Here is a 23,845-nt window from a genome sequence, read left to right as displayed (position 1 = left end):
AACTGGATTTGGTCATCTGTAGTTATACTATGGAAATGTGATTAAAGGTGACTGCGTGTCAGCCGATTCTTGAGTGACTATATAAAGCCATGGGATTTCTTTGTGAACAGAGTTGAACAACGGAAGAAGCAAACCCAAGGCCCTGATTATCACATCCAAAGATCCCTGTAGCCTGTGGCCTCAGTGGCTCCCTTGCCACAACCCTCTTGCCTCTGTGTTGTGTGGGTGGGTGGGGGGCACAAGAGCTCAGAATCAACCTAGCCCTGGTGTGGCCAAACTGTGGCTCTCCAGAGCTCCATGGACTACAATTCCCGTGCTTCCAAAGTTTACAGGTATTTCCCCAACCCAGAGCTGGCAACGCTAGATGCCATCCTCCAGGAGGGACCTGGGTATCCCCTGGAATTATAGCTCATCTCCAGACTAAAGAAACCAGTTCCCCTGGAGAAAAGGGCTGCTTTGGAGGTGGGATTCTGTAGCATTAGACTCCCCTGAGGTCCCTCCCTGCTCCAAATCCTGCCCACTCTTGGCTCCACCCCCAAAGTCTCCAGGTATTTCTGACCCCAGAGTTGGCAACCCTGCTGCTGAGCCAGAGAGCCAGCTGTACAACTGCAGCAGAATTAGATCCAGCAGTTTTCTTTTGGGGCTTTTCTAGTGCACTGCAGGCAGAAATTCAACTATGAGGCTCCCCCCGCCCCCAGTTTCGGGATAGCCTCCCTCTCTCCACCTGTCGAACTACGGCCTCTCCCTCGCCTTGCCATTGGCTGGAGGAGTCACGCGTCGGGCGCCTTCCCACTCTCTCATTGGCGGCCTCGCCTCCTCCGGCGGTCTCCGATTGGCCCGTCGGACGCGAGGGGAGTCGGGGCTTGCCGAAAAGGAAAAAAAAAGGGCCAGAAAGCAGCGACGGAGGAGCCGCCGCCGCCGCCTCGTTCCTCGGGCGGCGCTGACCACGCCCCCCGCGCGTTCTGATTGGCTTCGGGGGATTCGAAGCCGTAATATCCGGGCACTTTCCAGAGCAGGCTGGTCGGAGGCAAGGGGAGGGCAGGGGCGGACCAGAGAGGAAACCGCCCTGGGGGACCCGGGGAGCCTCCCATCCGCGCAGGTGAGCTCTGCGACTCACCCCAGAAGGAGGGAGGGAGACTTTGGAGGAGGGGGTGGACTGGTTCCTCCCACCCCATTAAAGAACCCCTTTCTTAGGACCAGTTCCCCCAGCCTTTTGTGCAGGGGTGGCCAAGCTGTGGCTCTCCAGAGGCTCATGGTTATTGTAGTCCATGGATCTCTGGAGAGCTACAATTTGGCCACCCCTGCTGTAGTGTAAAACCCCTCTCTCATGACTGTGCTTTCCTCTCCTATTATCCTCCCCACTCTTTCTGCCTGTCCATGCAATGCTGGTTGCTCAGCCCAAGGCTGCATTCCATAAGTTCTTCCTTCCCCCCCCCCCCTGCAAGGTAGTCCTTCCTTGTCTGCCCCTACCCCCCACTGTATCCTTGTCGGCACCCCTTCCTCAAAACCCTGGTTGAGAAAAGTCTGATGGAAGAAATGAAAATTGTAGAATGTAATTTCGTAGTGTGCCCTCATCTCCTGTGCGATTTGCCAACTGGGCACCGTTTACCAACTGAGTACTGTATTATATTTGTCTACCCCCCTGAGCCACAAGGAAGGGCTTGTATATATAAATATAATAAAATATAAAACAAATTCAAATTTATGTGTTGAAATTTTTGTTTTCCAGGTTCGAGGCTCATGTTCTGTTCCCCAAATGTTTGTGTCAATTAAACTTTGCTGTGTCCAGCATGTTTTTAAAAAAAGTTTAAACACTGATTTTGTTGGTGTTGTACTGCTAAAATGACCCTGCCTCCTAAGTCCCTAGTCTGATATTTTAAACATGATGCCACATTGTCATATCAATCAAATAATAAGAATTCTGAGAGGAAAACAGTTAATCTGCTAAAATCTCCTTGTAGTCATTGACCTTTATGATGATTGTCTAATTACTTCCTTGGGGGGGTTTTGGCAGCAAGGAGCCATGGCGGAGCCCCCCATAGAAGATGAGGGTGAGGAAGCTGCCCAGGGCCGGGCGAAGCAGGAGCCATCTCACCAGGCTGCCGTGGCGGCCAAGAACCTGGCCCTCTTGAAGGCCCGCTCCTTTGACATCACCTTTGAGGTGGGGGATGAGTATGAGGTCATCGAGACGATTGGCACGGGAGCCTACGGTGTTGTAAGCTCGGCACGCCGGAAGGATACAGGTGCGTGAAGATGGGGTGGCAGGGAGGGTTTCTCGGGATGTCCTGGGTGCTGCCTGCAACGTTGCAAAGCTTCGTGGCCACAGAGGTGCTCACTGGGGACTAGAAGCATGCTAAGGCAGTTTACGGCATTAATCTCCAGTGAATGCTTCCAGTCTATTTCCCCCTGTCTTTCTCCCTCCAGGCCAGCAGGTGGCAATCAAGAAAATCCCCAATGCCTTTGACGTGGTGATGAACGCTAAGCGTACTTTGCGTGAGCTGAAGATCCTCAAACATTTCAAGCACGATAACATCATTGCCATTAAGGACATCCTGAAGCCCTCTGTGCCTTACGCTGAGTTCAGATCTGTGTAAGTTCTCCTCCTCCCCTTGCTGGGATGTGGTGCTTCCTCAGCATGATACCGCATCCCGTCTTGGAGATCCCCCAGCTTGTTCTTTTTGCTAACTCTCCACCCTGCCAGTAGAAAAATAATTAGTGGCGGCCTCTAATCTGGAGAACTGGGTTTGATTTCCCACTTCTCCACATTCAGCCAGCTGGGTGCGCTTGGGCTAGTCACAGTTTTCTTATAGCTGTTCTCTTAGAGCTCTCTTAGCCCCACCTTCCTCACAGGACATCTGTTGCGGGGAAAGGAAAGGGGTTTGGAAATTGCTTTGAGACTCCCTTGGGTAGTGAAAAGCAGGGTACAAAAGGACCCAGCTCTTCCTCTTTTTCCTCTTTGGCTGTCTGCTGTGACCAATAGCCACTCTCCAAGGTCTCAGATAGAGGTCTTTCCCACCTGCTCTGTAACTGGAGACACGGAGGAGCTGAGACCTCCCGCATGCCAAGCAAACACCTTGCCGCTGAGCCACAGCCCTCCCTGCCCTTGCCTCTTCCTCCGGGTGACCCGCGCCGTCCTCCCCTTGACAGAGTCACTCTCCCGGCAGGTACGTCGTGCTGGACCTGATGGAGAGCGACCTGCACCAGATCATCCACTCCTCGCAGCCCCTCACCCTGGAGCACGTCCGCTACTTCCTGTACCAGCTCCTCCGGGGCCTCAAGTACATCCACTCGGCCAACGTCATCCACCGGGACCTCAAGCCCAGCAACCTGCTGATCAACGAGAACTGCGAGCTGAAGATCGGGGACTTCGGCATGGCCCGGGGCCTCTGCACCAAGCCCGACGAGTACAAGTACTTCATGACGGAGTACGTGGCCACCCGCTGGTACCGGGCCCCGGAGCTGATGCTCTCCCTGCACGAGTACACCCAGGCCATCGACATGTGGTCGGTGGGCTGCATCTTTGCCGAGATGCTCGGGCGGAAGCAGCTCTTCCCCGGGAAGAACTACATCCACCAGCTGCAGCTGATCATCACCGTCCTGGGGACGCCGCCGGCCAAGGTGGTCCACTCCATCGGGGCCGACCGGGTGCGGGCGTACGTCCAGAGCCTGCCCTCGCGCCAGCCGGTGCCGTGGGAGAGCCTCTACCAGCACGCCGACCGCAAGGCCCTGTCCCTGCTCTCCGAGATGCTGCGCTTCGACCCCCGCGAGCGCATCTCCGTGAGGGAGGCCCTGAGCCACCCCTTCCTGGCCAAGTACCACGACCCCGACGACGAGCCGGACTGCGTGCCGGCCTTCGACTTCGATTTCGACAAGCAGGTGCTCACCAAGGAGCGGATCAAGGAAGCCATCGTGGCGGAAATCAACGACTTCCACGACCGCCGGGAGGGCATCCGGCGCCAGATTAGCTTCAAGCCGGCGCTGCGGCCTGCCGTCGTCGGGGCCTGCGCGGCGCCTGCCGAACCGGGCCTGCTGCTCTGCTGCCAGGATGTCGACATGCCCAGTGCCGGCTCGCCCCGGCCCCGGGACAGTGACTACGCTATGGTGTCGCCCACCCCCTACCCGCTCCCGGAGACCATCGACCTCACCTCTCCCCTCCTGATGGTGGCCGTTGCCCAGCCGGAGGTGAAGGCCGAAGGGGAGCCCCCCGCTGCCCCACCGAAGCGCGAGGGAGCCATCTCGGACGACACCAAGGCCGCCCTGAAGGCCGTCATCTTGAAGTCGGCCCTGCGGAATAAGAACAAAGGTGAGGGGGGAACAGCCTGCCGATTCCGGAGGGTTGTTGACCTGGGAGCCTCTTTGATGGATGAGCGAGGCCTAGACGGGAGCCTCCTGGGCTGTAGAACCTTAGAGTTGGAAGGGGCCATACAGGCCATGGAGTCCACTCCCCCTGCTCAATGCAGGATCAGCCTAAAGCAGGGGTAGTCAAACGGCGGCCCTCCAGATGTCCATGGACCACAGTTCCCATGAGCCCATGCAAGCAAACACTGGCAGAGGCTCATGGGAATTGTAGTCCATGGACATCTGGAGGGCTGCAGTTTGACTCCCCCTGGCCTAAAGCATCCATGAGAAGGATCTGCTTGAAGACCTGTTTTCCCCACTTTGCATGTCCCTTCCCCACTCTCCTGCCCCCCCTTCCCTTGCCATTGCTAGTTCAGGAATAAGGGAGGGGAGGAGGGGCTCTCTGTTGATGGGAATGCAGCATGGTGTAGTGGTTAAGAGCAGCAGCCTTTAATCTGGAGATTCGGGTTTGATTCCCCACTCCTCCTCCACATGCAGCCAGCTGGGTGACCCTGGGCCAGTCACAGTTTGCTCAGGGTTCTTCTCATAGAGCAGTTCTCTCAGAGCTCTCTCAGCCCCACCTGCTTCCCTTGACTGGATGTATACTGGGCAGTGGTCTTGCGCCGGGCCGCAGCAGAGCTGTAAACAAAGGACGGACGACTCCTTGCCTTCTAAAGCCACTCTCTTTGTTTCCCAGACACCCCGTCCTCCGTCCCAGAGACCCCCGATATCCGGAGGCCGGTGACGGCAAAGGAGCGCCAGCGCGAGCGCGAGGAGAAACGCAAGCGCCGTCAAGAGCGGGCCAAAGAGCGGGAGAAGCAGAAGAAGGAGAAGGAGAAGGAGCGCAAGGGCATGCTGACGGAGAATGACCGGAACCTTCTGGAAAGGTGGACCAAGATGGTCGACCGGACCCAGAACAAGCCGGCCCAGAACGGATCTGCCGTCCCGCCGCAGGCAGCCGCTCCCAGCCACGTCCTGTCTCAACAAGTCCCCCCTGCCAACCCGCTGCTGCCTCGGGCGCCCCCCGCCAGCCACCTCCCGCCCCCCTCTTCCGCCAACGTCCCCGCCCCCGCTGACTGCCTCGCCTTCTCGGACAAGGCCGGGCCTGCCTTGAGGCCCAAGCTCACTCTGGTCCCTGTGGGGGCCGAACTTGCCCCCGCCCAAGGCTCGGACGCCAACGTGGTCCACTTCTTCCAAGCCCAGAGCTCCCCGTTCCTGGTCACTGCTCCGCCCTGCCAGAAGGCAGCTCCATCCAAACCGGAGTGCCTGCTCAGTGTCAAATACGGACCTGGCCAGGTATTTCAAGCTTCCTACGGGGTGACGACCCTCGGCGCCTGGGGGGGTGTCCCTCAGCCCGAGAACTGGACCGTGGCCGGGCAGCTGCCAGTGAATCAGCCCGAAATAGTCACCCCTGGCGACACGTTGCCGGAACAGACTGTGGCTTTTGGGGCGAGAGGCGGCGGTGAGGAGGCCATGTTCCTGACGGAGGCAGGCAAGGCTGACGTTCCGTCTCAGGGCTTGGTTGTGGAAGAAACCCAAGGGCCTGGCCGGCAACAGGTGGCTTCAGGGATCGCTCCCGAGACCACGGTGCCTTCCGAGCCCCCAGATATCAATATGGTGACTCAGCAGCTGTCAAAGTCCCAGGTAATTTATTTGTTAATATCTCAAATCCTGGTGGAACTCTCTGCCAACTGAGATCAGGGCCCTCTAAATCTTGAGTGGTTCCGCCAGGCACCTTCCATCGCGGGCCTCCTGGTCTGCCACATGCCCCTCTTTGAGTGATGTATCCGTCAAAATGCTGGGGGCTCGTCTTTCTAAGTTTGAGGTTTTATTAATTTTTAATAATAATGGTTTTATGAATATTCTTGCCCGTGCTTGTTGGCTGCCCTGAGCCCACTGTGGGCTAAATCAAACTTACATATTTTGAACCCTTCTATTTTCCATTCCTCTCCGACTGAGGAGAGAGAGGTGGCTAAGTGGCAGAGCGTCCACTTGGCACACAGAGGGTCCTAGGTTCAATCCCCAGCTTCTCCAGTTAAAGCACTTTGACAGTAGGTGAGTTGAAAGACTTCAGCCTGCCCGAGACTCTGGAGAATTGCTGCTGGTCATAGTCGGCAATACTGACTTCCGTGGACCAAGGGTCAGGTTCAGTAGGAATAATTTTCGTAGATATGTGAATGATCTTGTGGTTCTCTTGATTTCAGGTGGAGGACCTCCTGCCTCCTGTCTTCTCCGGCACCCCTAAAGGCAGCGGCGCAGGCTACGGAGTTGGGTTTGACCTGGAAGAGTTTCTCAATCAGTCCTTTGACATGGTTGGGGAAAACAGGGAGAGGTAAGAGGAAAGTCATTCTGATTTCTTAGGCCGATCGCGCACAATCTCGTATGAGAACAGTGCATCGTTAAAACGGCCACGTTGATGGTCTGAGGTCAATGACGGTGACGAGGGCCTGGGAAGGGGGAGTGGCGTCATTGGCTGAAGCTGCTCTGACATCACAGCATTCCCTGGTCTGATAAAATAGACCCTGTTGTGATTTCAAGAGACGATCATGTGCGGCCATGCTCCCACACGAGATGCGGGTGCGTGTTTGAATTGCTGTGAGAAATTAACGCAGGCATTTACGGTGGGAGCAGAGAACCGAGATCTTTTCCCTAGAGAGGTGGCGATCGGCAATGAGTTTCAGCTTGGGAAAAAGATGGTGGGGAATGGAGGACAGAGACTTGAGGAACGGAATCAGTGGGGTGGGAAGGGATACGCAGGGGGAAACATGCAAAGAGGGGAATGCAAGGAAGCTTCCTTTGTGTGTCCTGGAGGAATTGCTCAGCAACTTCCCACCCTGCCTTACCCTCAACCCAACCCCATATATTTGGTCACAGCATGTCCCCCCCCTCCCGGTGCCCTTTCCTTGAACCTTGAAGTGAGAACAGAATACTTTGTCCCCACTAGAGGGGGCCATTGTGCTGGGAAAGATCTCAATTGGGTGTACTCTTTGGCACGCGGGCCAAAAGATTTCCACAGTTTAATAGTGTCGAGCCCTCAAATTGTCCTCCTGCCGCACCCTGGGTTTGACTGTGGTGCTCCAGCTGTGTCTCGAGTGAGCAGATGCTTCAAACAGCCTGTTCTTTGGGTCATCTCCTTGCTAAAAAGGCAAACCTTCCCCTCCTTGGCGCCCGGCAGAATTTGCAGCGTTGCTTCTCTTGTCTAACGTTGCCCATCTCACCCTCCTTTTTTCCTCCTCTCTCTCTAGCCAAGGGGACTCTGCCCCCCTCTCGGCCTCCCTCCTCGCTGACTGGCTGGAAGTCCACCGCATGAACCCGGCCGACATGGAGTCCCTCCAACAGGAATTACAGCTGGGCTCTCCCATGATCCTCTCTGACATTCCCGACTTGCAGGACGCGTGAAAAAACGGGGTCTCGTCACCTACCTTTCCTCTCCCTCCCTCGCTCGGTTGGCTGCCAAAAAGAGGCCACACCCACTTGTGTTTTTTTTAGGGGAAGGCCATCCATCGGCCTTCCCGTTTACTCTGGCTGGGAACCTCACCGCAGTGCCTGTATTCTTGTCGTTCAAAGGGAAGCCCGGGTGAGGCCTTGCGGTTGTGGGGGGCCAGAGGCCTTTCTCTGAAGGTCTGAGATGATTTCGCAGCAACCAGATGGGGGTCTGAATATGTGCTGCTCAATAATTAACCTCTGCCTTGACGCTAAGGGGGCTTCCTTCTTGGCGGTGCCCAGTCCACCCCTTCCTGACCCCTCACTGTGTTTCCTTACCGTGTGGCCTGAAACACTAATATCACTCAAAAGCTGAAAGCGGCCTGTCACCTTGCTCCTGATTCTTCCCGTACTGTGTCAGGGAATGGAACTTCTGTGCATTGTGGGGTGCCCCGTAGAATTGGCATTTCCCCGTAGGTACCCCCCGAGGGGGGTCCCACCTGTTGGAACATAGGAAGTATTGCCTTTTATTGGGGTCTGACCAGTTATTTGCCTAGCCTGGTTCTGGGGGGCTGCAGTTTTCTGGGCCTCGGGCAACTATCTTTCCTGCCTTCTGAAATCCTTTAAGGAATTAAAAGGCTTGGAATCTGGGACCCAAGCTGTGCACTTTTCTTCGTGAGCTGTGGCTGCCGCCTGGACAGGCACCTGGAAAAACATCTCTGTTGTGGCCCCAGATCTGAAACCCTCTGATGGTTCAGACCTCCTGCCTCCCTTTTAGGGTTTCCGGAAGGCCCACAGCTTTGCCTCCTTGTCGGTTTCTAAAGCCATCCCAGCCAGCCTGGCTTTGGTTTCCTCTCGTGCCAAAGGTCCAAAGTCTGGCAGCTTTTGTGCCTTCGGGAAATACAACCTGGGGCTGCTCCCGTTTTCACCGAGTCGCAGGTACCTCAGGCTTCTAGGAGCCATTTTTGTAGGCCTCATTCCTTCACACGCAGGTGGCCTTTCAGGTAGCGCTCGGGAGAGGTTACCCTATTAATCCTGACACGATCCCACGAGGACGAGGCAGGGCCTTGGCTGTTCTAGGGGGCAGGGGGTACATGTAGTTTTCTTGGGGGGGGGTATCCATGTTCTGTTGGCCCCCTCCCCAATTAATGACGAGTAAAAACAAGGGGGCCTACCTGGATCTATAGAGGAATGCACCTTGGGCATGTTCACCTGCGAGATTAGTTGAGGTATGGGGTGTGTACACGTTTGTCTGTTATTTCAGATAATTTCTCCCACCCCCTCACAATGATGCTTTGAGTGCTAGTTTGTCAGTTGTTCCGTTCCCCCACAAGAAGATGAGTTTGTTATTTTGCACACATCTCAAGGGATCTACCCCAACCCACTTTCGAATAGCCAGAGCTCTGGCCTGAAACTTGGATGACTGTATGTGTGTGGGGTTTTTTTTTGGGGGGAAGGGGGCGGGGAGAGGGGCATTTATATGTACAACTGTTCCTTTGATTCCAGCTCTGGGTGCTGCTGATTGTAGGTCTCGGACTGTATAGTGGGTTTCGCCAAAGCGATGCTCCGTTAACGACGGGGTTTTTTTTGGCCATTAAACTTTCTATTAAAACGATGACTTCTTTTTTAAAAGAAAAAGACAACAAATTAGTGCCGTATCCAATCTGTGTTGTGTCCGTCAACATTGCCTCCTTGTTGCATGTTTTGGGCAAGGGATTCTTCTAAAGGGCATGACCGTCAACGTTCATCCGCAGCCTTCTGCAAAATACTGTGAGCAACAGAATCCATCGATTCCGTCCTAGAAGGGCCAGGCGAACGGAGCCCAGAGGTGGAGACTCTGGTTGGCATGCAGAAGGTCCCGGGTTCAATCCTCAGCATTTCCAGTTCAAAGGATAAGGCAGGAGGTGATGTGAGAGACCTGAGACCCAGGAGAGCTGCTGCCAGACCCAAATAGGCAATACCAGTCTTGGTGTCGTGAGAGCCAGCGTGGTGTAGTGGTTAAAGAGCGGTGGAATCTGGAGAACTGGGTTTGATTTCCCATTCTTCCACTTGCAGCCAGCTGGGGGACCTCAGACCAGTCACAGTTCTCTTAGAGCTGTTCATCCAGAGCAACTCTCTCAGCCCCACCTACCTCACAGGGCATCTGTTGCGAGGAGAGGAAGGGAAAGGTGCTTGTAAGCCGCTTTGGGACTCCTTCAGGTAGCGAAAAGCGGGATATAAAAAACCAGCTCTTCTTGATGGACAGAGGATTGGCCACCGTGTGACACAGAATGTCATTGCTATTCAAACTTTGGAAGATTTTTATCCCCCCCCCCCTAAAAAAAACTAAACACCAAATTATTTTTTCCTGTTAGTCTGGTCTTCTGCTGAACAGGACTGGCACCATTGTTTGGTTTTACCTATCTACACAGAGACCTGATAGAAAAATAACCAAACAGTGACTCATCCAATGTTCTGCTCATCTTGCAGCCTGGTTCTGGGCAAGGTTGTTTCCCCTGTGCTCCTTTTGATAACCCTCCAGCATGAGTTCTCTCTGTGCATTTGCGCATGAGTTCTTTCTCTCCAGATGCCTAGTGTTACACAACCGAATCCAGGGTGTGGGAGTCTTGCCTAATCGAAGGTGTGTGGATGGAGGAGGAGGGCGAATCCTTCGCTAAAAGGTGGCACAGAGTCTTCTGGATCTTTCTACCCACTGTGTTGGGGATTCCTGCGTAGTGCAGGGGGTTGGACTAGATGACCTATGAGGTCCCTTCCAACTCTATGATGCTAGGAGGAGCAGGAGCTAATTGATCTGCAGAAACCCACTGGCCGTGTCATGCCGTGAGCGACTTTGGGTGCATTTCCTGCATGGGTGATTCACCTTGTGAGTCAGTGGTGTTTGTTCCTAGAGGGGCCAGGCCGATGGAATTTTGAAATTGATGCAAGGTAGGAAGAGCAATCTGCTACAAAAGGAGCCTGTTAAGTTAATGCGGGAGATGTCCTTTTAAAGGGTGAGTCAGGATAAGTCAGGGGGGAAAAAAACCTTAAAGCTGTACAGTCGTTCTTCTTTGCCCAGCATTTATGAAACGCCTGAAAAACAACAACAAAAACCCCAGAGGATGCTACAGTAAATTTCTCAACTTGAATTGCCTCATATTGTTCTGCAGCCTTCTCTGACAGTAGGCCTTCCCTTGGAAGCTCCTGCATGTTTAAGAAAGACAGTTTGACCCGCTGGCAAGGCATGAGGATTGCGTTGAAGGGAACTGTTCCTCAAATTTAGAAATTTCCAACTCTTTCAGATTCAAATTTGGTAAAAGTTTTATGTGCAGGAGGTAGTGTGGCTCTGTGGGAGAGCATTCCCAGTTTAAGAAGAGCTAGGGACTTTATACCCTGCTTTTTACTACCTGTAGGAGCCCCAAAGCGGCTTACAAACACCTACCCTTCATCTCCCTGCAACAGACACCGTGTGAGGTTGGGTAGGGCTGGAGAGCCCTGGAAGAACTGTGACTGGTCCAAGGTCACCCAGCTGGCTGCAATTGGAGGAGGAGCGGGAAATCAAACCCAGTCAGTTCTCCAGATTACAGGCTGCCACTCTTAGCCACTACATTGATCCATGTCTTATTTGTATGCGCCCGTCATGATACAGAAATGCATCCCGTGAGAGCTCCTCCGATGCATCAACTGGTCGTGGCAACCTCTGCAAAACCAATTTGGCAGGGACTCCAGCCTGTGAGACATCGGTTAGCAGAGGCAAATTCTGTAAGCAGACCCAAATTCCCTGCGGCATATAAGAACCAACTCTTCTTCTTCTTCTTCTTTGTTGGTCCGGAGACCAAGCAAACCACAACAAAAGCACGGGGGAATATTCTCTCCCGTCATGGCCTAACCAGAACCGTCTGCAGCATGCCCCAATTCAGTGATAACGATCATTACGTTTTCGTTTTCTCGTCCGCCCCTTTCTACCTAACGGCAGCCAAAAATCCATACAAAGGCTAAAACCGTATCCATTAAAAACAGTGGACTGGCGGATCAGCATTTCAACCTGGGCCTGGACAGAGAAGAAAGGGTGGTGGTGGTGGGGGGGGGGGTATTTACATTTCGGTAAGTCGTGGCCTCCACCGTATGCCTGGTGGAGAAGCCGTACCTCTGACAATTGCGAAAGGATCTCAGCTGGCAACTCATTCCCCTGGGCTAGAGCCAGGGCCAAAAAGGCTCAGCCCAGAGCCGGTGGGTGGGGATCACCGACAAGCTGGTGCATGCAGAGTGGAGTGCTCTTTGGGGGGGGGGGTATGCTCGGAGAGGCGGTCCTGAAGATAGGCAGGCCCTGCCCGGAGGCGGGCATCCCTGCTCATACCTGGTTGGGTGGTTAGGAATATTGAACACCTCTGAGTGTGCTGAAGTGCCGTGGGTGTCCGGGAGGTGCCAGCTGTCAGATAACTCATGGCATGGTGATACACGGATGCATGGGTAGGGAAGAGGCGGGCAGGGCTGAAAAGGGCCAGGCCTTTGTGGGAAATAAAGGAGGCCGAGATTTCGGAGGGATCGAAGACAAGCTGCGATTGACGCTCGTGGCTCAGCTTGGAGTGTCTCTCGATCCGCAATCGGGGAAATTCTTCCGCCGCCGTGTCGAGACCTGTCCTGGTAGGCCTGCTTGCAAAAGAAGCGCTGGAGAGACTCACAGAAGGAGAGGCAGGGGGACAGAGGAATTCTTACGCGGCAGAAGAGGGACGGGAGGAGAGAAGGGGGATCGGACGTCCTGCAAGCGAACGGAGAAATCGCCAGGAAGGGCGAAAAAGACACAGCCGAACCGAAAACCGAAACAGGACTGGAGCGGAGACACTCAAACGAAATAGCCAGGCATAAAGCTGACCCAACGAGCAAACATTTATAGAGAGAAAGGGAAAGAAACTTGTAGCGGAGGAAAAGAGGAAGCACAGGCCCAGAAAAGCTGAATGCAGCAAGAGCTGCATACCAGGGAAGCAAAGAAGCGTTCTTCGTAAACAGACTGGGAGAGTTTTTGAGGCCAAAGGTGCCCTCTCATCACCCTGCCTCATCGCCCCTCCATGGCGGCCCCAATTGGAGTGGAAGACCTGGCGGAAGACTTGAGCTGTTCCATCTGCCTGGAGCTCTTTTCCGACCCCGTCATCCTGGAATGCGGCCACAACTTCTGCCAGGCCTGTATCACCCGCTACTGGGAAGAGATACCTGCCAACGGGGGAGGGGAGGAGGATGCCCTGCTCCCCACCTGCCCAGAGTGTCGCCACGAGATCCCTGGGGGCAAGTTCACGGCCAACCGAGTGCTCGGGCAGCTGGCGCAGAAGGCGATGGAGTCCCTCTCGGCCCACACCAGCGACGAAGATGGCGAGGAAAACGGCGAGGAGGTGCGGGGGGACCAGGTCTTCTGCACCGAGGACGGCTGCCTGGCCAGGGCCTTGCAACCCGACCACTGGGGGCACCAGTGCCTTCCTCTGGAGGACGCTGTAATGCACTACAAGGTCAGTAGGGGGCAGGCTGGGTTTGCTGGTTCCTTCAGTCGGAAGAACCTACCCTAGGCTATAACAAGCAACTGAACAATTTAACAAAGAATAAAGGTGGATATACAATTTATCTCTTCTTTTAATAGTAATCATGGACTCTAGATTTGTACCGTTTTCAATGTTGCATTTTCATCAGTGGTTCTTTCCAACTAGTATGTGCTGAGGATCTAGTCCTATATATATATAGGTGGGCCTGAAAGAGCTCTAACAGAACTGCTGTGCGAGAACAGCCTTAAGAGAACTGGGACTGGCCCAAGGTCAGCCACCTGGCTGCATGTGGAGGAGCGGGGAACCAAACATGGTTCTCCAGATTAGAGTCCGCTGCTCGTCACCACGAGACCACGCTGAGCGAATCCCAGCCTTGCGGTGCTCTCTGAGAGGACTGTACCACATGACTAATCTGCACCATGCGGCTCATTCATTTTGCTAAGCCCCTGGGCCTTGAGACGGGAAGATGGCTCATATAGCCCCGGATGCTTGCTCACCCGATGAAGGCCTGCTCCGTGAGCCTCGGGCTTGGTTGCACAACTCCTCGTGAGCTACCTTGGGCTGGGTGTGCACTCGTGTTGCCATCCCAGGTATTGCTGAACAGCAGCCCTGCAGCTCAGCTCCCCGGCCTGGGACTGAGCGCCACTTCGTGGGTCCTCGTGGGTTCCTGCTTTTGCATAGATCTGAATGTTTTAATCCTGCATTTCCTGTCGGGCAGGCTGAAACTGGAATCCTGCAGCGTGGTGTGGCGATGAACAGTGACGGCTTCTCCTCTGTAGAACATGGTTTGATTCCCCTCTCCATCACACACAGCCAGCCGGGTGACCTTGGGCTAGTTGCAGTTCTTGCAGAGCGGTTCTCTTAGAGCTCTCTCAGCCCCACCGACCTCGCAGGGCATCTGTTGTGGGGAGAGGAAGGGAAAAGCGGCTGTAAGCTGTTTGGGGACTCCTTCAGGTAGGGAAAAGCAAGGTATAACAAAACGGCCTTTCTTCTGTTTCTTCCATCTCCCTCCCGTCCACCGTTGCCTGTTCAGGAATTAGGAAGGGGGGATTCTTCGTTCCTTTTCCCACACCTGAAGACCCCCGGTCGAATCCATCCCAGTGTTTTTCTTCCCACCCAGGACATCCTGACAGCTTCTCAGGCGCTGCTGGAATCCAGAGCACAGGCGGCCAAATTGTTGCAAGAGCTGAGCGCCCAGAAAATCCCTGAAATCACAGTGAGTCCATCTCTCCTTCCCACCCATCTGTCTGTCCCAGCCCTGGGCTTTCTCCAGCTCTTTCATCCGGCCGTCAGGCATTGCAGCCTAGGGTTGCCAACTTCCAGGTAGGATCTGGAGGCCTCCTGGAATGACCACAGACTTGCCGATCACAGAGATCATTCCCCCCTGGGGAAAACGGCTGCTTGGGAGGGTGGGCTCCACGGCGACGTACCCCACTGTGGTCCCTCCCAAACCCTACACTCCCCAGGAGATTCACTATCCCTGGACATAGGAAGGGGACCTGGGGATGCCCGGAATTGTAGCTCATCCGCAGGGGGCAGAGGTCAGTTTCCCCGGAGGAGATGGCCGCTTTGGCAGGGGGACTTCATAACGTTAGACTCCCGTGAGGTCCCTCCCTGACCCAAACCCCACCCACTCCCAGCTGGACCCCCAAAGTCTGGGCCTTTCTGGGACGTCTCTCCTCCTTTCTAGAAGCTTCTCTCCCTTCCCTTCTGTGCCTTGGTTCTCTTTCCGCCTGGTCTTGCCAGAGGCAGGGATCCTGCAAATCTCTCCCCCGGGGCACCCGAGCCAGGACCACACCCGCAGCCTGTTCTTCCACACAGGCGCCACCAGATTAGCTTACATAAACATAAATTATTTTTCCCCCAGTTGCAATATCCCATCAGGAGTGGAGTTGGTGGCTTTCCAGACTGCACAGCTTTGCTATGTTGACTAAAGGCGCAAACGCAATAGCCACCGGCCCCCACATCTCCAGAATTCTCCAACCTGGATGTAGCAGCCTTCATAGTTGACACAGCCCACCGTTACTCATAGGGTTGCCAACTCTGGTTGGGAAATACCTGGAGACTTTGGGGGTGGAGCTGGGAGTGGGAGGGTTTTGGGGTGGGGAGGGACCTTGGTGGAGGAGAATGCTCTGGAGCCCCCCCTCCCAAGCAGCCCTTTTCTCCAGGGGAACTGAGCTCTGTAGTCTGGAGATGAGCTGGAATTCCAGGGGATCCCCAGGTCCCACCTGGAGGTTGGCATCCATTAGTCTCCCTCCAAAGAAGCCTTTTTCTCCAGGGGAACTAATCTCTGTAGTCTGGAGAGGAGCCATAATTCCTGGAGGTCCCCAGGTCCCACCTGGAGGCTGGCATCTCTATCCCTCCACCACTGGATTTTTGCACCTGGGGGTTGAAGAAGAGAACGGAGAAGCCCTTGGCTGCCCAGAGTCCCATGAGTGCCCCCAGGCCCTTCATCCCTCCTTGTCTCCACCTCCCCCAAAGGCCCAGCGCCTCCGATTGGAGCAGCACCTCTCGGCCCAGTTTCTCGAGCTCCACCAGTGGCTGCAGGAGAAGGAAGCGGCCCTGAGGAGGGAGCTCCGGCGGGAGGAGGAGTCGCTCCTCAGCGAGTTGGAAACCAACCAGCGCAATGGGCAGGAGCAAGCCCGCCTGGCGGAGGAGCACGTGGCCAAGATCCAGGCTCAGCTGGAGGAGCAGCAAGATCCTGAGATGTTCCTCAAGGTTGGTGAGCCCCTCCACAGATCTCTGCGGGCTTCTTCTTCATCTTCTTCTAGCTCTGGCTCTGGCTCTGGCTCTTCGTCTTCTTCTAGCTCTCGTTCTGGCTCTTCTTTTTTTTAGCTTTGGCTCTGGCTCTGGCTCTTCTTCTTCTTCTAGCCCTGGCTCTGGCTCTGGCTCTGGCTCTGGCTCTGGCTCTGGCTCTGGCTCTGGCTCTGGCTCTGGCTCTGGCTCTCCTTCTCCTTCTCCGGCTCCGGCTCCGGCTCCGGCTCTGGCTCTTCTTCTTTGACTGGGCCAGAAATGGCCTTCTAGGACAGACAGTTTCTCAACTCCCTTCCATTCGACCTGCTCCCTTCTGTAGACTGATTGAAAATTATGCTTCACAATTGGCATTTTTCTGCTAATTCTTGTCTTTCCACCTTTCTGCAGAACATCAAAGCTTTCGTGGAAAAGTGAGTAGATCTCAAGATCTCTTTTTCTCTCTCTCTGTCTCTTACCCACCCCTGAACCTCATCAGGGGCCTCAGTGGTGTGAAGAACCCCCGGGGGAAGCTGGGCCGTGGGTTGGGGAGCCAAAAGGGAAGAGGGGAACAGACACCTGGGGCTGGGGCACCTGTGGAGCTGGGCAAGACATGTGACTGATCATGGCCAGATGATTGGCTTGAGGTTTGACTAATGTGAAAAGGGGAGGCCCAGCTGAGGCCTTTTCCTGGGGGGCTTGGGTGGTTCTCTAGCTGGGGAAGCGTCTAGAGATGCCAGCCTCCATGTGGGACTTGGGGATCCCCTAGAATTGCAGGTCACCTCTAGACTAAGAAAACAAGTTCCTCTGTAGAAAAGGGCTGCTTTGGAGGGTGGACCTCATAGCCTGAGACAAAACCAAGGTTCTTCCTACTCCAGTTTCTGCCCACTTGTTGGTCAACCTCCCAGAGACAGCCTGTTCAGAGCATGTGCTTTTCTGCTGAGCTGTAATACCCCCTCCCATTCAGAGCCAGTTTGGTGTAGTGGTTAGGAGTGCGGACTTCTAATCTGGCGAGCTGGGTTCGATTCTGCGCTCCCCCACATGCATCCAGCTGGGTGACCTTGGGCTCGCCACGGCACTGATAAAATTGTTCTGACCGAGCAGTGATATCAGGGCTCTCTCAGCCTCACCCACCCCACAGGGTGTCTGTTGTGGGGAGAGGAATGTGAAGGCGACTGTAAGCCGCTTTGAGCCTCCTTCGGGTAGGGAAAAGCGGCATATAAGAACCAACTCTTCTTCTTCTTCTTCATTGCGTTGGGACAATCCCCCCCCCTTGACTAGAGCCTTGAAGCAATATGCCCAGGATGCTCCTTCTTGGCCAACTGCTCCTCCTCTCTGGCTGAAAAGCAAACCGTTCTTCATTAACTTAGGACCCTTGCTCCAAGCAGAAATATCATTCATAAATCCATTTGGGCTCCTGGAGCGATGAAGATTGCTTTGTCCCACCCAGTCCGTCCCTTCTCCGAACTCTGTGGCTGCTGCATCTTTTCTTAGGTACTGTCCAAGCGAAGAGAAAGGGTCCATGCTGCCAGTGGTCTTCCGGGATTTCAGCCTGGGCCAGTTTAAAGGCCCCATTCAGTACACGGTGTGGAGAGAGATGCTTCCGGCTTTGAGACCTGGTAAGTAATGGCAGAGCCGGAGTTCACAGGTGCCGCAGTTGGGGGTTGAAATGGCACCTGCTGAGTCTGGAGCAGGAGACTTGTCCCTGCTCTAAAACTTAAAACAGCTCTCGTCTGTTCTGGGCTTAAATTTCTCATTTTTGGGGTCTGCATTGTGCCGGGCGGAGTATAAAGATGCTAGAGAGGAGCAGAGGACCACGCTGTTTAAAAGGATGAAATCGTTTTATTGCGAAGAGCAAAACAACTTTGTAGGGCAAGAGAGGGGAGAGAGAGCCCTACAGTCTAACTGTCCTGTTTCGTTCAACCGCTGCTCTGGAGGCAAGCAGGGAGGAAGTGTGCTCAGAGGAGCAGGAAGTTTCCAGTGAGCCAATCAAGACCCTGGAGGAGAGTATTTGCAAAACACCAGGAAATTCCTAATCCAACTATGCTAAATATGCATCTCCTCCGATGCCCCCTGCAGGATACTCTCTGTATGCTATTGAATCATGCACACCACGGGTCTTGAATATCCCATCACGTTATTGATGTTATTCTAGAGGTGATTGGCGTGGAAAGTTCTACAACAGAGCTGGTACCCCTGTAGTTCCAGAACTTCTTTGTTAGGAGCCACAGTTTGAAAACTGGTTTGAGATTGGTTTGCATGGTTAAGTGTAGACAGGTGTCTTCTTTTTTCGTGTTCCAGACTTTGGCCCAGAGAGTTAATCTCCATGACTGTCTTGTCCCTCCAGCTCCTTGCCGTGTCACGTTGGACCCTGCGACCAACCACCCCAACCTGGTGCTCTCCAGGGACCTTGACACTGTCCACTTGGTCGAAAACCTTGAGGAGGAAGTCCCCGACGGGCCCAAGAGATTCAGCAAGTCCGTCTGCGTGCTGGGTGCTCAGGGCTTCACGTCGGGGCGCCATTACTGGGAAGTAGAAGTGGGCGAAAAAACCAGCTGGGACATTGGCGTCGCCAAGGAATCGGTCAACCGGAAGGAAGCCAAGGTGACGGTCAAGCCCAGCAACGGGTTCTGGGCCATCTGGCTGAGGAACGGCAGTGAATACAAAGCTCTAGATTCTCCATCTAAGCAGCTGGCCCTCAAGACCAAACCCCTGAAGGTGGGCGTCTACCTGGATTACGAAGGGGGCCAGGTCTCCTTCTACGACGCTGACACCATGGCCCACATCTTCAGCTTTTCGGATGCCTTCTCCGAGTGCCTCTACCCCATGTTCAGCCCCGGGTTCAATAAGGACGGGCTGAACGCCGAACCCCTCCGTCTCCTGTCCCCAGGGGTGTAGCCAGGAGGGCCACGTGCCGGGTTAACTGGGCCCACCCTTGCTTGAGCTCCCACTAAGCCATTTGGAGAATGATTTTGACAAGCATGGAAGCCAGTTGGCTGTGCATTTGATTGGCACCTGGTGAAGAGATGGCTCAGGGTGTGCATCATGACTAGGTGAATTCGATTCCACTCCTCGGTATTCCGTTCAAAGGAACCTGCTGTGGTTTGAGTTTCTTGGACTCTGGAGTGCGAACTGATCTTGGGCCAGGACTGCCAATGCTGGTTCGTGTTTTCAAATCCATCTCTCTGAGCCGTGAATATTTCCACGCACGGAATTCTTTGAGATACGGTTATGACTCTTTTGGGTCTGCTGAGAGCCAAGACCTCCTGTTCCGTCCTTTGCCTAATTACTGATTTATATATTGTTACTGGAGGACTATAATCCAAGGACTGATTGCCTCCTAATCCCTCCTCCTTCCTCCCTCAGGCCTTCCATCGATGAACACACACTATTTACTGTTGCATGCGAGTAACAATTTGTGCGGTAAAACACAATTGACGCTGTTTAAAAAAAAAAACAAGTCCAGGTTCCTTTATTCTGCGTTTCCAGAGGAGTCTGTTAAAGAGGCCGTGACTATGGGGGGGGGGGGAGCCCTGGAAAGTGGGGGCCGGAACTTTATTTTTGTATTAAAATTTTATTTATTCAAACAACAAAATAATACATAGCATAGAAAAGAAAAAGGCACTGCATGTTTCATTTACAGAACTATGACCATTAAGCTGATGTGTCACAATATATCATATATTCCCCCTGTTTGTATTTTCATCATTTAAATATACCTCATATAACTCAATTGTTTCTTTCCATCTCAATATAATAATCGATATAGTCTAATTTCTATTAAAACCTGAAATCAGTCTGTTTTGCATAAAATATGTAAGTTTTGCCATTGCTAAAATCAGCCTTTCTCAGCTTTTTTACTGTTGAGAAGCTCCTGAAACATTTTCCAGGCTTCGAGAAATGCCACAAGTGGGGCAATCGTGCAGAATATGGGTGGGGAGCAGAGCTGGGCACATGCCCACCCGGGGCCCCTCCCCTTCCCATCCTCTTCAGGCCCATCATTGGCTGTTTTGGGAGCGGGGATGGGTCGGCATGACCATATATGGCCATATGACCCAATAAATGTTCAATGAATTTTCAAAGTATATAAAAAAATATCTCTCACCCACTTGGGACACCCTTCCAAGGCCACCAAGAAGCCCCACGCTTTCACGAAACTCTAGTTGAGATAGCCTGGCCAAAACTTTATTTTTGAAAAACGCAGATTTTCATAAGCCTTGGGACTTTTATGCATTCTGCAGGGGGTTGGACTAGATGACCCTGGAGGTCCCTTCCAACTCTAGGATTCTAGGATTCTCTGCCATCCTTCCCTATGTTGAGTTTAAAGACTGAGTCCGGGGGCACCTGTCAAACCAGCCAAGTGTCATTCAAGAGAGAAACTTTCATGCACAAGCAAACTTCTTCAGAGAGGTTGGGAAAGTTTGTGCCCTGAAAATCGTCCAGAGGAAGGAACAGACAGGTCCTATGTGGCCTTTGAACCCACAGGGACGTGTGATATCTTGAGGCTTCTGGGAATAGCCACTGATGAGACCTCGGGAGGAATATCTAATGGTGGAAAGATACCTTTTGGCTCGGCCAAACCTCTCCATCAGTCGCCGGAGCTCTGTTCTCACAGGTAAGCGTGGGCGTTCTGGGGTGGAGTTGTCTGTGTTCTACCTTCCAAAGACCTTTGGCAAAAAACCCTACTCATCTCGTTGCCTGTTTCTCAGTCTCAATAGCTGCGTTCGTCCCCAAGATTCTGTCTGTGTATTTCTTGTTTGGGGATCTGGAGAGCCAGGCTCGGTTCCCTGCTCCCCTTCCACAGACTGGGTGACTTTGAGCTAGTCACAGTTGCTGTTAGAGTTGTTCTCACAGAGCAGTTCTGCCAGAGCTTTCTCAGCCCCACCTTCCTCTCAGGGTGTCTGTTGTGGGGAAAGGAAGGGAAGGTGACGGGAAGGGAAGCTGCTTTGAGACTCCTTAGAGTCCTGAAAAGCGGGGTATAAAAACAACTCTTATTCTTAAGCAGGCGTGAGCTGTCTACGCATGAAGCTGCATTTTAGCTCCCAGCACCGTCAGAGGTTCTCGGGCAGGGAAGGGTCTTTCCCAGCACCTGAAAATAAATACCTTGTAACTGTTCACTGAACCTGCTGTTCACTGAACCTGAGATATTTGACATGTCAAACAAGGGGCTCTACTGGTGAACTCCAGCCCCTCCCCTCAGTCTTCCATTCCCCCACATTTCTGGGGAAACCATTCTGAGGTGTATTGAGGTTCAGGTGATGGGTTAGAGCAGGGGTCCCCAAGGTGGGGTTTGTGGTGTCCGTCAACATCTTTCCTGGCCCCTGCCGACTGTTTTGACTGGCAGCCGTTCTGTGGCTGCACCCACCACACAATGTCAGAATTCAAGAGGTTGGGGACCCCTGAGTGAGAGTGGGGACTGGGGTTTCTCAGGGAAGGCCACAGCCCTGCAATCAGAAGCCATGCTTTCTGATCTCAAAGGCAGGAACGCCTCCAGCCGGTTGAGAGGAAATAAAAAACTTGCTTAACCTCTTCAAAGTGAGCCTCCCATCCAGGATTGTGGAGGCTCTGAGCTGTCTTGCTGCAGGAGAAGAAGAAGAAGAGTTGGGCTTTATGCCCTGCTTTTCACTGCCTGAAGGAGTCTTAAAGGAACTTACAGTCGCCTACGCTTTCCTCTCCCCACAACAGACACCCTGTGACGTTGGTGAGGCTGAGAGAGCCCTGATATTACTGAAGAAGACGAGTTGGTTCTTATATGCCGCTTTTCTCTACCCAAAGGAGTTTCAAAGCACCTTACGATCGGCTTCCCATTCCTCTCCCCACAACAGACACCCTGTGAGGTGGGTGAGGCTGAGAGAGCCCTGATATCACTGCTCGGTCAGAACAGCTTGATCAGTGCTGTGACTAGCCCAAGGTCACCCAGCTGGCTGCCTGTGGGGGAGGAGCTAGGAACCAAACTCAGCTCACCATATTAGAAGCCTGCTGCTCTTAACCATTACACCACACTGGCTCTCAGTAGGGACCTCAGCAGGGTATAAAGCCATATCCTCCATCTTCTCAAGCAACTTTTTTTTGTCCAGAGGACCTGATCTCTATAACCTGGAGATCAGCTGTAAATCTGTGAGCTCTCCAGGCACCGGCTGGAGGTTGGCAGCCCTTAGAACCAGTGTGGTGTAGTGGTTAAAGAGCAGCAGACGGTAATCTGGAGAACTGGGTTTGATTCCCAACTCTGTGCAAACAGACCTAACACAGCTGTGACTAGCCCAAGGTCACCCAGCCGCTGCATGTGGAGGAGGAGCGGGGAATCAAACCCGGCTTGCCAGATTAGAAGCTGCTGCTGATAACCACTACACCACACTGTCTGGTACACTTATGACCCAGTAACTGCGGCTCTCTTCTCCTACAGCTGAATTGTCCACCACCATGGCCAACCATTCTTCCCTGGTGAGCGAATTCGTCTTTGACTGCTTCTCCGGGCTGCCGAACCTGCAGGTGTTCCTTTTTGTGGCGGTTCTTTTTATGTACGGCATGTCGCTTGCTGGGAATACGACCATCACCGCCGTGATCAAGCTAAACCCGGCCCTCCATACGCCCATGTACTTCTTCTTGACGAACCTGTCTCTGTTGGAAATATGCTACACCACAGCCATCGTTCCCAAAATGCTGGTGAGCCTGGTGTCCGAGAACAGAAAGATCTCTCTGTGGGGCTGCGCTACCCAGATGTATTTCTTCACCCTTTTCGGCATCACCGAATGCTGCCTTCTGGCTGCTATGGCCTACGACCGCTACGTGGCCATCTGCAACCCGTTGAGGTACAGCGTCATCATGAACCGAGGGGCCTGCGCCCAGCTCTCCGTGGCCTCCTGGTCAGTGGGGGTCATAGTAGGGCTAGGCCAAACCAACTACGTGTTTAGCCTGACCTACTGCGGGCCTAACAGGATTAACCACTTCTTCTGCGATATTCCGCCTCTCCTCACGTTGGCGTGTGGCGACACCTCCATGAACGTCATCGCCGTATATTTGGTGGCCGTCCTTTTCATCACCACGCCTTTCCTCCTCATCCTCGCGTCCTACGTATTCATCCTCACCTCTATTTTGAGGATGCCGTCCGCCGAGGGCAGGCGTAAAGCTTTCTCCACGTGCTCCTCACACCTCATAGTGGTCTCCTTGTTTTACGGGTCAGGAATCGTCACGTATCTTAGGCCCAAATCCAGCTACTCCACGGAGGTTGACAAGTTGCTGGCCCTCTTCTATACGGTGGTCACGTCTATGCTGAACCCCATCATCTACAGCCTGAGGAACAAAGAAGTCAAAGAGGCCTTGAGGAGAACCATCAGCAGCGGACTGTGCTCCGGGAAGATCCCGTAATCCCCGGAGGAACTGGTGACTGTAGTTAAAACCTGGGACGCCTCATGCTTCAATCTTGATATTTTGGGTGCCATACATGTAAACCACTGAATAAAATCTGTATGATGGAAAAGTGGTTATACAAATAAAATAATTTTTATTATTTCGCTGTGAATATTCTAATGATATCAGCCAATAGCTTTGGCAATTCACCGTTGTAGCAACACTCCGTTCTCTCAGAGCTCTCTCAGTCCCACCTGCCTCAGAAGGCGCCTGTTGTGGGGAGAGGAAGGGGAGGCTCCTTCGGGTAGTGAAAAGGGGAGTACAAAACCCCAGTTGTTCATCTTTTTCTCCTCTTGGTCTGCTTAATCTGGTTAATAAAGATTTGTTGAAAGGTGGGGTGTAAATATCTACGGTGGTAACATTCAGTTTCATTCTCCTACTCATGGTAGCTGCCTCATATTTCAACCACATTAAGCATTTTCATAAATAAAAACTGAAGATCT

General features: G+C 53.4%; 3 protein-coding genes across 3 annotated transcripts; all 3 read left to right on the top strand.

Annotated features, from left to right (window-relative positions):
- The first annotated feature begins 923 nt into the window (after positions 1-923).
- On the top strand, positions 924-9,373 carry MAPK7 (mitogen-activated protein kinase 7). The gene is made up of 7 exons (XM_077314537.1): positions 924-1,099; positions 2,015-2,243; positions 2,425-2,590; positions 3,165-4,303; positions 5,036-5,982; positions 6,543-6,670; positions 7,584-9,373. Exons 2-7 carry the CDS (start codon positions 2,024-2,026, stop codon positions 7,735-7,737), a joined length of 2,754 nt encoding a protein of 917 aa, XP_077170652.1. The 5' UTR covers positions 924-1,099; positions 2,015-2,023; the 3' UTR covers positions 7,738-9,373.
- A 3,059-nt stretch (positions 9,374-12,432) lies between these two features.
- LOC143826053 (zinc-binding protein A33-like) lies at positions 12,433-19,861 on the top strand. Its single transcript, XM_077314603.1, has 6 exons — positions 12,433-13,235; positions 14,386-14,481; positions 15,747-15,983; positions 16,407-16,429; positions 17,490-17,614; positions 18,343-19,861. The coding sequence occupies exons 1-6, from the start codon at positions 12,804-12,806 to the stop codon at positions 18,891-18,893; spliced, it is 1,464 nt and encodes a 487-aa protein (XP_077170718.1). The 5' UTR covers positions 12,433-12,803; the 3' UTR covers positions 18,894-19,861.
- A 2,554-nt stretch (positions 19,862-22,415) lies between these two features.
- LOC143826619 (olfactory receptor 10AG1-like) lies at positions 22,416-23,360 on the top strand. Its single transcript, XM_077315460.1, has one exon. It carries the CDS (start codon positions 22,416-22,418, stop codon positions 23,358-23,360), a length of 945 nt encoding a protein of 314 aa, XP_077171575.1.
- The last annotated feature ends 485 nt before the right edge of the window (positions 23,361-23,845 follow it).

This window comes from Paroedura picta, chromosome 16, assembly GCF_049243985.1.
Source record: "Paroedura picta isolate Pp20150507F chromosome 16, Ppicta_v3.0, whole genome shotgun sequence".
Classification (NCBI taxonomy): Eukaryota; Metazoa; Chordata; class Lepidosauria; order Squamata; family Gekkonidae; genus Paroedura; species Paroedura picta.
Note: the sequence above shows the minus strand (reverse complement) of the source record. Positions and strands in the feature narration are given on the sequence as shown.